Genomic DNA, 11,828 nt, shown 5'->3' with positions numbered 1-11,828 from the left:
AGCGTCTTACACCGCAGCTCGATGACTTAAATAATTTTGCGGGTTATTTGTTTAGCTTTCTGACCGTCATGCTAATCCGGGTGAGTGTTTGTAGCTGTGTAGCTTTATGGTAAAGCAGCGCACATATGGCACATATGTGGTCGCTCCATATGTCTTTTTTTTACTGCAGTGAGCCTCGATGTAGCCAAACTCCGTCAAGTATGGCATTGTTTTTATGCCATATTAGATTAGTCGTGTTGATGCATTTCGACGTGCTTCAAGTTTCCGCTGCAACACGCAAACTTCCCCATTCACTCAGTGCGTTATAGTTCCACATCGCCTAGGATTTGTTGCTGCGCCTTTGCGCAGTGTGAAGGAAAGAGGAGACCAGCTGCACAGGCAGGCTGAGAAATGAGAAGAAGGTGATCGGTTTGTGTTATTAGCAACAAAGAGTCCGCGATCGGCGATCACCGATCATACACTTTTTCATGGAAATCGGCCGATTATGATCGGTGGCCGATCGATCGGCACACCTCTAATATATGTATAAACACATTTTTGTAGCTTTATATAGTAACATATTCTGTTTTAAATTATTAGTTTTTCTAGTAAAGGTGTTGAAATTGAATTTTTAATATTTTTTAACAGTGCTTGTCCAACTCCAATTCCCAGAATGCAAAGCTGATAAAACGTCACCACTACTCTTCTAATAATGATCGATGCACCAATCAGTTGACCAGTTAGGCATGTTACTACAGTAACATGTTGTTTACATGCACAACACAAAAATATAGAATATTTTCTGGCTGCCTTTAGTTAAAAGGGAAAAGCAAAAATGATTCTTAAATCTACTAAAATAATAGAGCATACTGGTTATCAAATAATGTTGTCTATGGTATTTATTTACTGCTATGTCGATTTTCATACATAGAATGAACCAAAAGTGTAAATTAATTAATTTCAGTTTAGTTTATTTATCAATCTACAAGCACTGTCATTTCTAGACAAACATGTCCATCCCTTCCCATATGATATGAAGTTTTAAAAACCTCTTAGCTCAAAACAGAATGATTTCTAAGATATTACATAATATCCTGAAATATTTTGTAAACACCTAAATTTTTCTCTTTTGTAAGTGAGGGAAGAATTTCTCTCTGTTTTTTATTTTCAGCAGCTTGATATCCCATATCTCCACTGTTTGGCACTGACCTCTATCCTCCAAGATGTCAGTGTTTGTCATCACAGGGAGAGATTCATCAGAGACTTCCTTCACAATATGGAATCTGACATTTGAGCTATAGGTTATTGTTAATACGAGGTGACCAATGGAAACAAACTTATGGCAAATACTCAAGAATAGGACGCTATGATTTAAACTTTGATTATCCAATCTGATAAAAACACTCAAAAGAAAAAGAAATAGCAGAAAAAGCCTTGCCTCATTTTATTATTGCTAAAATAGCATTATTGTTAAGATATAATCTTCAACATTATGTGCTCAGAATGGAAAATCAGTATTGCAGCGTAAACCCTGATGTCCTCACAGCAACAACAACAACAAAATAATGAACACACTTTCCCATCACACAGACTATGTCCCTCATTGTCTTCCTGTTTTTCCACCATGTCATCTCCGGGAAACAAGAACTTCCAGCTCATCTGGATCCTTAGGCTGTCTCACAGGAGTCAGCAGCTGGTCATCCGCACAAAACACACTCAGACAGCTGAGGGAAAAAAAAAGGCAAGGTTCATCAAAGTCAGAGCTGAAGTGGAGGAAAGGATGTTTATGAAGGGAGAAACGGTGGAAGGCATGTTTGGGTCTTGAGCTGTTGACTGAACCCGCCCTGTCCTCCAACAGGTTTGGATTCTCCAGGTGGATTGAGAACACATCAGCCATGGCACACTGCAACGTGAGTTAACCAAATGCTGTTATTTCTGCTTTAACCAGCAGGCTGTTTGAGCATGTGACACTGGAAGTACGTCTGCAGGTTGGTTTAGACATCAACATTCAGAATAACCGCTTTGTCCAACAAGATGTCTTGTGACCAAACTATTTTAGGACGCACATTTTTAAGGTCTGGATTATCTTTTGACTGTGTTGTTAATTATTTAGCTTGCGGCTTACTGTTGGAAAATGTTTAGTTGAAAGAAACAAAAGCAGTGATTGAGACACGTCTCTGATGATGGAGAAGATTTGAGTGAAAAGTTTTGAACGCAGATGGTCAAACAAGTCTGTCGCACAGTGGCAGGTGGAACAAGTGGAACAAAAATATTCTTCTTCCTCTTATTCTTATCAAATAAAGCTTTGAAAGTGAATGTAAAACTTTCCTAAGATCATCTGAAATGGACACTTTACGTGTTGCGGTTAAAATTATTTGCTCTTCTGTGAAGCGCACAGTTAACATTGTAATGTAGATTCCTTAAACGAGACTAAAAATGTTTTTTTTTTTTAATTTATAATCTGTTGGCTTGCTTTGATCATTTTAAGCACCATGTGTATTTTTCTCTATATGTTTCCAGCTGCGGTCGACCCCCTCCTCTCCTCATGATGATGTCAATTTGGGACCTTCAGCAAACCCTCAGTCAGTAACTCTGCTTTTATTAAACCATCTGTTTCCCTTTTTTTTGAATTGGCAAATTAACCCATAGAAATTGTAATACTAGATTAGCTAAAACAAACTGATCTGAAGTGATCTCGGTGAAAGTGATCCAATATTACTTATCTACAGGCAGCAAAAGTGTGTGAAACTTTGTTTTGTGTGTCTCACCTGATCCTCTCTTTGAAAGAATAACTCTGACAATAATACATCATTCTGCAAGAGTCTCATTTCATGATTAATGTACTAACTTCCCACCCAATAAATTCAAACCTTTAGGAGAAGAACGCAGCAAACAAACCCAGTTAGGTTTTACAGATAAAGTTTGTCAAATGTTACCAAAACAGTTCTGCTTCCACCTCATAAGTCAAGATATTGTTTTTCCAGCAACCTTTTGACTTCTTAGTATAATCTTTAACAAACTGTGGAGGAGAGGCAGTGCAGTGGGTATTTATTTCTCAAGATTAACATTTAACAATGTGAGACTAGCCTCTGGTTGCATTCATATGACCCTGCATGACCTCAGGAATCTTTACTTAGCTTGTCCGTTTGTTTTCTGGCCTCTCCTCGCATTCAGTCTCACTATGGAAACTCTTGACAAAACATGGTGTGGTAACTTTTGGCAGCCGCCTGCAGATTGACTCATATTTTTTTTATTCTGATATTATCAGAGCTTTTTTTTTTTATTATGCAATTATGTTCGAAGGAGTAATAAATGTGTACTTTAAAGATCAGATTGCCGTTCTTCGATGACCTCTCTACTGCGGTTACTGAACTTATCCCATAATGTAAAAAAGAAATAAGTTTTTCTCTTCAGATTTACTTCCACGCTTTTGTTCCTCATAAATGATTCACACTGGATCATTTTGAATGACGGTTACCACTGTCTGACACCGAGTTTTTTATTTTTTATTTGTGTTTTTTTTTTTTTGTTAAGTAGTCATATTATGAGCCTGTTGTGTAATCTGGTGTGCAAAGCAATGCAGATCCTTTAATAGTTGACCTTCCTGTTGTTTTAGTGCCAGACCGACTGACTTTGACTTTCTGGCTGTCATTGGTAAAGGAACCTTTGGGAAGGTAACTCTAAAACACTTATTTATGTCTGCACTATTAAACTGATCTATTGTTTTTTGGGGGTATTTTTTTTTGTTCTTCACAAACCTTCAGGTATGTCTTCTTGGTCATAATACAAGCCATGCTGCAGGTATTATTGATTGTTCTGATAAATGAATATATTTTATAGTTTTATGAGCCATTAGGGAGCACAGATTTTACCCTGATCTGTTTATATAAAAGAAACAGAGAGAGAGAGAAATGAATTTTGTAAGATTGTGTCCGACTCCTGACATCCAAGCCACAGTCAGAGTGTTTGAGCCGTCGAACTTAAAGTCTGCTTCCTGCCTCCTCACTTTTTAACTAGCTGAAATACACCGATCTGAAATTTGTTACTGAAATTTACCTTTTCAATAGTTGGAGATTTGAACATGGAGTTTCCATGTTTTTTTTCCTTATCAATTCTTTTGCCAAATGGTACTTCATTAGGTTTTGATTATAAAACGATTGGTGCAAAACACCTGGAATATTAGTCACTCAATCAGAACTTATTTTTCATATCTTTAGCAGTTGCATCATCTGCTAATGGAAAGTTTCTTACAGCTAGTAAATACCATGATCATCCTTTGGTCCATGGTGGAAGTTTACTGGTCCAGTAAGCTTCCACTTTGGGTCCATTTCTTCTTAGCTGAAAATCCCAGCTGGGTTTAAATCTCAGAGAATCTTAGAGTTGACAATTTTAAAAAGGCACTGATGAAACTAGTTTCTAAATTAACATATTTTGACCCATCTTGTCCTTCAAACAGTGAACTGTTCATCCTATATTATCTTTTCTCATGTTTGGGGTTCTCCGATGCTCATTTCACACCCCCAGTTTTTTTTTTTTTTTACGTAAATCATTTTGTCAAATTTTGTTTTTTAACGAGGTTTAATCGCCTTGCTTTGTAGGTGAAAGATTTCTAAATTTATTTCTACACCAAAGTTGTTATGATTTAACATTAAACCAACATTTTTTAAACTACATAATAAAAAAAAAATATTATTTTAGTAACTTACTAGACTCTTTAAAACACGTTTTACTCAATCTGTGGCTGTCAAAGCATATTTTCCATCCACTCTGTCTGGACCCTTGCTTAGTTTCAGGTAAACATCATAAATAGGTTATAAATAGATAGATAAAAAGATTGTTTCCGCTCAGATGTTTCAACTTCACACACTTTGAAGTCACTGGTTAAGAAGATCGTATTGCAAGGAGCAGACGAAAAACATCCAACTCTGAAACTCATTTTTATTGCTTCATCACTTCAAAACAAATTGTTTTTATTCTTATTTTTAATATGATTTGATTTTACTTTTTTTTGCTTTTGTTTTATTTTATCCCATTTTTATTTAGTCATTTAATATTTCAACCAGTTTATAATTTTCTATTTCTTTTATCACACAAAAATAAGATAAGTGACTTTTTTTTTCTTCCTTTGCATCAATCCTCCCGACATTTCTCCGCATTGTGCGTTCCCGGAGTTCAGCTGTCTGTGTTGGGTGCACACTTTTGATGAAATATCCTGACACAATTGTGCTGAGATGCTGCTGCAAAGTATTTACTAAACAAACCACTAATAAGCCAACCATCATGCAGGTCCTGCTTGCAAAGCTGAAAGCCGACAACAAGTTCTACGCAGTCAAAGTTCTGCAGAAGAAGATCATCCTCAAGAAAAAAGAGGTAATTTAGCCACTTGAATCTGTTTCTCTTGGTATGTTTGGCTATTAAAACTGAGCTTGATCCTGACGAATCAACCGTTAAATACACCCAAAGGAACAGCGTCTTTATAGAAGTCAAGCATCAAGTTGTCATACACTTTTCAAATAAATATATCCCACTATACAGCTTCAAGCTACAATTAAATCAGATATTTTTTGCTATCATTGCAGACAAACTACATTTAAATAGTAAATAATGCTGAGGACTATTGGAAACCAAACATAGATGTGAATCTCTGTCTGTGGGTGGACGAGTATCTCTGGGAGTTATTAGTAAACAGAGTTCTGACCCGGCAAGATCTGATCTGTATCTAATCTAATCTGCAGCTTGTTCTGTACAAAGGACACATTTTACAGCCCACAGAAAATAAACCAGGACACTTCAGTGTTTGTCGAACAACACGGTGAAAATATCCGAGTAAAGAGAACCAGATCCTCGTGTCACTCCGAGAGCTCAGCTGGGCTCCAGTTAAAATGATACGTCGTCTTTCTGGTGATAGTTTGTTGTTATGCTTGTCTCAGGGCTTAAACTCATTTTCTGAGATCTCTGGTAACATTTATCTTCAAAAGGCCATTTTTGGAGACGTCTCTCTTTGCTTATAATTACATGTAATAACTTTATTTAAATCAAATAAAGAAAATGTAATCATCCACATTACAAAGTGTTTCCTTTAAAGCTTACACCTTGTCATAAATGACATAAAACACGAGTTAACACACAGCAAACTCTCTTTTTTTATACTGAGGAAAACATAATTTTGCCATTAATAGCTGGTGGAGTTTATGCCACTACAAAATGGTTTTATGATTCTCCTTTTTTTCATTTTAAAACAAAAATAAACTTAACTTTTCTGAAAACTCTAACGAATGCATCATTATGTATTACCAATGTCAAATTACATCATTAATAATTGAAAATATGAACAATTGTTGCTGTAAATTAAACAAATATTATTATTAAATAATAAATCACTCATAGATCTACAAAAAATATAAAAATATCAAGAAAAAATGATTTAATTTACATCTAATTGTTTACATGCTACTAATACAATCATCTGTTTAGATTCAAATGACCAAATAGAGTTCAGGTCACGCCAAATTAATAAAACAACATAATCACATTCAGTCACAATAATGCTGAAAGTAATCCATGTAAAGCTCGTCTGATTGAGTCGAGTCACTGACTTTCAAGTAATCCGCTTTCATCAGTAAGCATGTGGCAACAGTGGAGAGGAAACACCTCCTCTTAACGGAAAGCGACTTCCAGAAGAATCCAGCTCAGCATGAGCGACTGACATCCGCCACTGACAAAGACAAAACTACAAGAGCAGAAGAAAAACGAGGAGTTCATGACCATTAATTGTTCATCGGTTAATGAGTCTGTCCAGGACAGAGACTGACCTAAACATTCTTTAGATGACGCCGTTTGCTGCGTTCTCGAACATGTCAGTTACAGTATACAGCACGGTGATAAGCAGGAAACGGGGATAAAAAGATGGGTGACTTTGCATTTTGCTACCCGGTGAGGCCGAGCCCTGAACCGCGTCGTAAATACAGAACGCGAAGGGTCAACGGCTTCGTGAGATGCAGGTCGCATTTGGAAACATCCGCGCTGTCATCCAGGGAAAAGCTGATTTTATCTCTCTCTGTTGTGCTACTGTTGTGTATTTTGTGAAAGTAACATCTGACTTTCATGGATATACTGAAGTTCTTTCACTGCGACAGAAGATGTCAGTCATTTTGTTCTTTCTCTTCTAGCAAAAGAACATCATGGCAGAGAGGAACGTGCTGCTGAAGAGCCTGAAACACCCGTTTCTGGTCCGGCTCCACTACTCCTTTCAGACCGCAGAAAAACTCTACTTTGTGCTTGACTATGTGAACGGAGGAGAGGTACATGTTTGACGGCCAAATACAACAAAACTGAACTTAGATGAACTCAGGTAGAGACTGATTTAGAAAGGTCCTAAACATTAATCTATATATATATTTAAATTAAACCATCAACATTCTGCTTTTATGAAAATTTCATATTGCCACTCAGTATCACCCCAGCCATTTTCTTTCTTTTGCTCATTGTTTTTATTTTATGTTCAATTATTATATTTAAATGGCATTTTGAACAAAATCTTTACTTATTTTTGAAATGTCACAGTCACATCACTGTTGCACCATTTTTGTTTAAAGACGTCTCTCTCTGTTCCTCCCAAATTTCTCGACCGTTCCTCTCCGTTTCCTCGTCACATTTGTAATCCCGCTCCACTTCCTGCTCCATGTACAACTTTTTTTTTTTCCTTTTACTACATCATAAACATTTAATCTTCCTCTGCAGCTCTTCTTCCACCTCCAGAGGGAGAGGTGTTTCTCTGAACCGAGGGCGCGGTTCTATGCTGCCGAAGTGGCGAGCGCTGTCGGCTACCTCCACTCTCTTAACATCGTCTACAGGTCAGAGATGCTGGACGTGTTAGCTTAGTCACCTTGGAATGCAACCGACCGATAACCATGGCTTTTGCTCTTGCGTTTGACAGAGATTTAAAACCAGAGAATATCCTTTTAGACTCTCAGGTAAAGCCACTAACGGATCCTCGCTCATTTCATTTGGCCGTTGTATTCAGTGTAGTTTGGGATTGCATGTGTCTGGTGTCTGCAGGGTCATGTGGTGCTGACAGACTTCGGGCTGTGCAAAGAAGGCGTAGAGCCAGAAGCAACCACCTCCACTTTCTGTGGCACCCCAGAGGTGAGTGACAAGAACATGAAAAGCTATAATAATTTCACATCAGAGGACTAATGTACCAAAGAAGTTAACATACTCCTTTTTTCTTACTGAAACTTGTGTAATGTCAGAAGCAGCACAATTTTTTCCCTTCCTTTTATGATTACCTCTACTTGTTCATGAATTTCTTCTCTTCCTCTGAAGTACTTGGCACCGGAGATTCTGCGTAAGGAGCCATACGACAGGACAGTAGACTGGTGGTGTTTGGGAGCCGTTCTCTATGAGATGATCTATAGCCTGGTATGTGTGTTTATGAGTGGCTGATCTGTAATCCAAAACATTTATTACTTATTTTAATCTATTTGATCGTAGTGTCAAATTCTTGTGTTTTGAACATCTGCTAGATGATTTACAGAAAAATAAAGTTTGAATTGTATCCTTTGTGGTAACACTCACTTTTCATTTATTCAAGCATCCTTCATAATTCAGATTGCTTCTGTGATTAATGCAAAAGAAAAGGTTTATGTTACTGTGGCTCATTTGTCTTTAGCTTCTGTTTCCTCAGTATTATATGAATCAAAGCTCTCACTCCATTCTAGCCTCCTTTCTACAGCCGGGACGTTGGCGAAATGTACGACGGGATTCTCCACAAGACCCTGCCGCTCCCTCCGGGGAAGTCAGAGGTCGTCTGCTCTCTGCTGGTCGGCCTTCTGCAGAAAGACCCGCACAGACGACTCGGAGCGATTGCTGACTTTGTAAGTGTGTGTTTGTCCTAAAAATCTGCAGACAATAAATATGTCTTGATTTTGTAAAAGGAGTTAAGTTCAATATTTTGTCAATTGAGGACCAGCAGAAGTAGAGCTGACATAGCTGGAGCAGCTCCTTCTGGAAAAAAAAAAAATCTTAAAAATACTTCTAACGGAGTATCTGATAAACTTTGTCAAGTCAATTAGTTCCAATAAAAGATATATGTAAAAAAAATGTGAATAAATAACTTTTCCTCTAATCTTTTCATTGTTGTCATTTGTTTTTGTTTTTTTTGCAGCTAGAAATAAAGAACCATCCCTTCTTTGCTCCAATCAACTGGGACGACCTTTATCACAAGAGGATCACTCCTCCTTACAACCCCAACGTGGTAAGTTAGTTCTGTAAAACTGCTATTGTTGATGTGTTCCTGGAGTAATTTTAGTAGGCTGACTTGGGAAGGTTCACCACTGTTCCATCATGTTTATCCATCTGTTGATGGTTGGCCCTAAAAGGCTTTGAAACCCTTCCCAGACAAATCAAAGACTGTTTTTTTAAATCAGTTTTTGATTAGAACATGATATGTTGCTCTTAGAAATGCTTCACCAACATTGTGTTGTCAGACAAGTATTAATTGAGCGGTTCTTTAAATTTATAACAGATTTTACTGTGTATTTGCAAAGGGCCTGGCTTGTTTTGACATTTGTTTCTTCAACCAAAAAGTGCCTTTGGTTGTGTCTGCTGTAATGAAATGAAAACAGAAGGAAATCAAGCAAATAACAGAGGTGGGGACTCGAGTCACATGACTTGGACTCGAGTCAAACTCGAGTCATTAAAATCAAGACTTGAGACTTGACTTGAAAAAATTCTCAAAGACTCGGACTTGACTTTGACTTTCACACCAGTGGTTTCTGGATGGTAATGCAGCACATTATTTTGTGTCTTGGTTAGTGATTCTGGCAAGCTTGATTCACGCAGCGTGTTTTTATCAATACTGAGATGTGAAATTAGCTGTAGATTTAACCCCACTTGGACTGCAAAAAAAAAAAAAAAATAAAAAAAACGACTCAAAGTGACTTGAAATTCCCGACTTGAGACTTGACTCAACTTTTGCCCGACTTGAGACTTGACTTGACCGTCTTTACTTGAGACTTGACTCGGACTTGAGGACAAGTCTGAGTCAAGCTTCAGCTGTGTGAATCTCAAGAATAAATAAACTCCGATAGCAATTTGACCATTCAAAGCACTTTACACTACAGCACTTTACACTACAGCCGTTTTTTGTCTCTCCTTTTTTCCCCCCCGTTATTTTTAAATCCTGTTTTGAGACTTGCAAAACAGTGACTTGGTCCCACCTCTGGCAAATAATAATCAGATACAATCAAACTGTCTTCCAGAGAGGCCCGGCCGACACCCAACACATTGATCCGGAGTTCACCAGGGAAATGGTTCCCAGCTCGGTGAGTCGGACCCCGGAGTTTAACGCCAGCACCAGCGCCAACAACGCTTTCAACGGGTTCTCCTTCGTCGGCACAGAGGACGGTTTCCTGTGAGACCAAAAGGTTCAAACCGTCAGAAAAACCAGTGAAAATGATACGTTCTGTCAAACAAAGGGGACGATCGCTGTTCTGTGTTTTCATCTCAGAGATGTAACAGAATCCCAGCTGGCAAAGCTCAGAGGAGGAGCATGCAGGAAATGAAGATGTTCAGAGTATCCGGATAACAAATATTCCCTTCTTCATTTCATATGAAGGAGCGGCTGGATGTACACCACCATAATGATTTATTTTATTTTATTTTTATTTAGATGTTATGCTAAAAAGTGAAGCACTACATTTCCTTAAGTATGTCCAGAAACTGAATGGACACAGACAAAAAATAAGAAATAATCATATAAGACAAGAAATATCTGAAAATCAAAAGAACACAGTAAACTCAACTCTTGCTTGTATAACTTAAATCTCATTTCTGGTGTGATTGGTGGGCTAAATGGGTTCTTTTTTTTATCTACTTTTTATATTTTTATAAACTGTATGATTTTTATTTACAGATAAATGGGTTAATTGTACAGTGGAACAAAGGTAAACTTATGCACAGCACCAGTCTTCTGAAGTCTGTTTCCAGGCTTTTTGCTAGTTACTTTATAAAACAAAGATGTGAACTTTTATTGAAAAGAAATTAGTTTGGTGAGGTGAATGAAGCAATTGTAAATGTGCTTCTTTGCTATAATAATCAGAAGTACATTTATGGACAAAAATAGACAGTTATGTAACGGGCTTGAATGTCTACATTGATCTGCAAACAAAAACATACTTGATGTAGCAGTCACCCATACTGTAGTATTAATATTAAAGCTGGTTTTTATATTTATGTATTGTTAACGCCTGAGAAATCTCTGTGCACACATTAGCGTGTGCACAGATATTTGTGTAAATGTACAGTAACTGCTTTGCAAAAATAATTGTGCAATGTGTTAAAATTGATGTATCAGGGTAAACACATATGAAGTGCTTCTCCTATAACTATTTTAGTGATAAATAAAAGTGATAGATAACTGGTTCTAGGTTTTGGATTTAATGTATAATTCCCAGTCAAATAAATCGTTTTGTTTGTACATGTAAAATAAAAATATGTATTTAAATTCACATGTTAGAAGTTTTTTCTGTCAATCCATGTGCTCTTGGTGAAGTAACTACATATCTCTTTCATTACTCTTGTGCCTTGTGTAATCACAAGGCACAAGTGTTGCTATGACATTTAAATCTGTAACTGTGTGCCAAATTGGTTTTTCCTTAGCTATTGTTGTAAACAGAGAGGGCAACATTATAAACAAGTGGGCCACATTTCCAGCAGCACTTAGTTGGTGCTGATGACAAGACAATCAAAGAAATCCAATATTATTTTAAAGGGAATCCAGAACGTACATAAAAAGTACCCACTATGTGACTGACTAGCTTTGTAGATTTTTGTTATCGTTGAAGGAC

The 11,828-nt window shown here is 37.2% G+C and overlaps 1 protein-coding gene across 3 annotated transcripts in view; it reads left to right on the top strand.

Moving 5' to 3' along the window:
• The window catches only part of sgk2a (serum/glucocorticoid regulated kinase 2a), a 17,371-nt gene extending 5,882 nt beyond the window's left edge, over nt 1-11,489 (top strand). The window contains exons 2-15 of one of the 3 annotated variants that reach the window (XM_015041321.1): nt 1,570-1,725; nt 1,928-1,967; nt 2,500-2,561; nt 3,596-3,653; nt 5,266-5,349; nt 7,149-7,280; nt 7,720-7,832; nt 7,916-7,952; nt 8,038-8,124; nt 8,305-8,400; nt 8,700-8,855; nt 9,146-9,235; nt 10,242-10,406; nt 10,490-11,489. In XM_015041321.1, coding sequence (XP_014896807.1) covers nt 1,604-1,725; nt 1,928-1,967; nt 2,500-2,561; nt 3,596-3,653; nt 5,266-5,349; nt 7,149-7,280; nt 7,720-7,832; nt 7,916-7,952; nt 8,038-8,124; nt 8,305-8,400; nt 8,700-8,855; nt 9,146-9,235; nt 10,242-10,397 — 1,233 coding nt within the window. In that variant the 5' untranslated portion in view covers nt 1,570-1,603 and the 3' untranslated portion in view covers nt 10,398-10,406; nt 10,490-11,489. Of the gene's footprint in view, nt 1-1,569; nt 1,726-1,837; nt 1,890-1,927; nt 1,968-2,499; nt 2,562-3,595; nt 3,654-5,265; nt 5,350-7,148; nt 7,281-7,719; nt 7,833-7,915; nt 7,953-8,037; nt 8,125-8,304; nt 8,401-8,699; nt 8,856-9,145; nt 9,236-10,241 lie in introns of all 3 variants that reach the window. The other 2 variants (XM_015041320.1, XM_015041322.1) reach the window with 2 other exon arrangements.
• The last annotated feature ends 339 nt before the right edge of the window (nt 11,490-11,828 follow it).

Source organism: Poecilia latipinna, unplaced genomic scaffold (genome assembly GCF_001443285.1).
Source record: "Poecilia latipinna isolate Pla-1442-1.1 unplaced genomic scaffold, P_latipinna-1.0 Scaffold545, whole genome shotgun sequence".
NCBI classification, from domain to species: Eukaryota; Metazoa; Chordata; class Actinopteri; order Cyprinodontiformes; family Poeciliidae; genus Poecilia; species Poecilia latipinna.
Note: the sequence above shows the minus strand (reverse complement) of the source record. Positions and strands in the feature narration are given on the sequence as shown.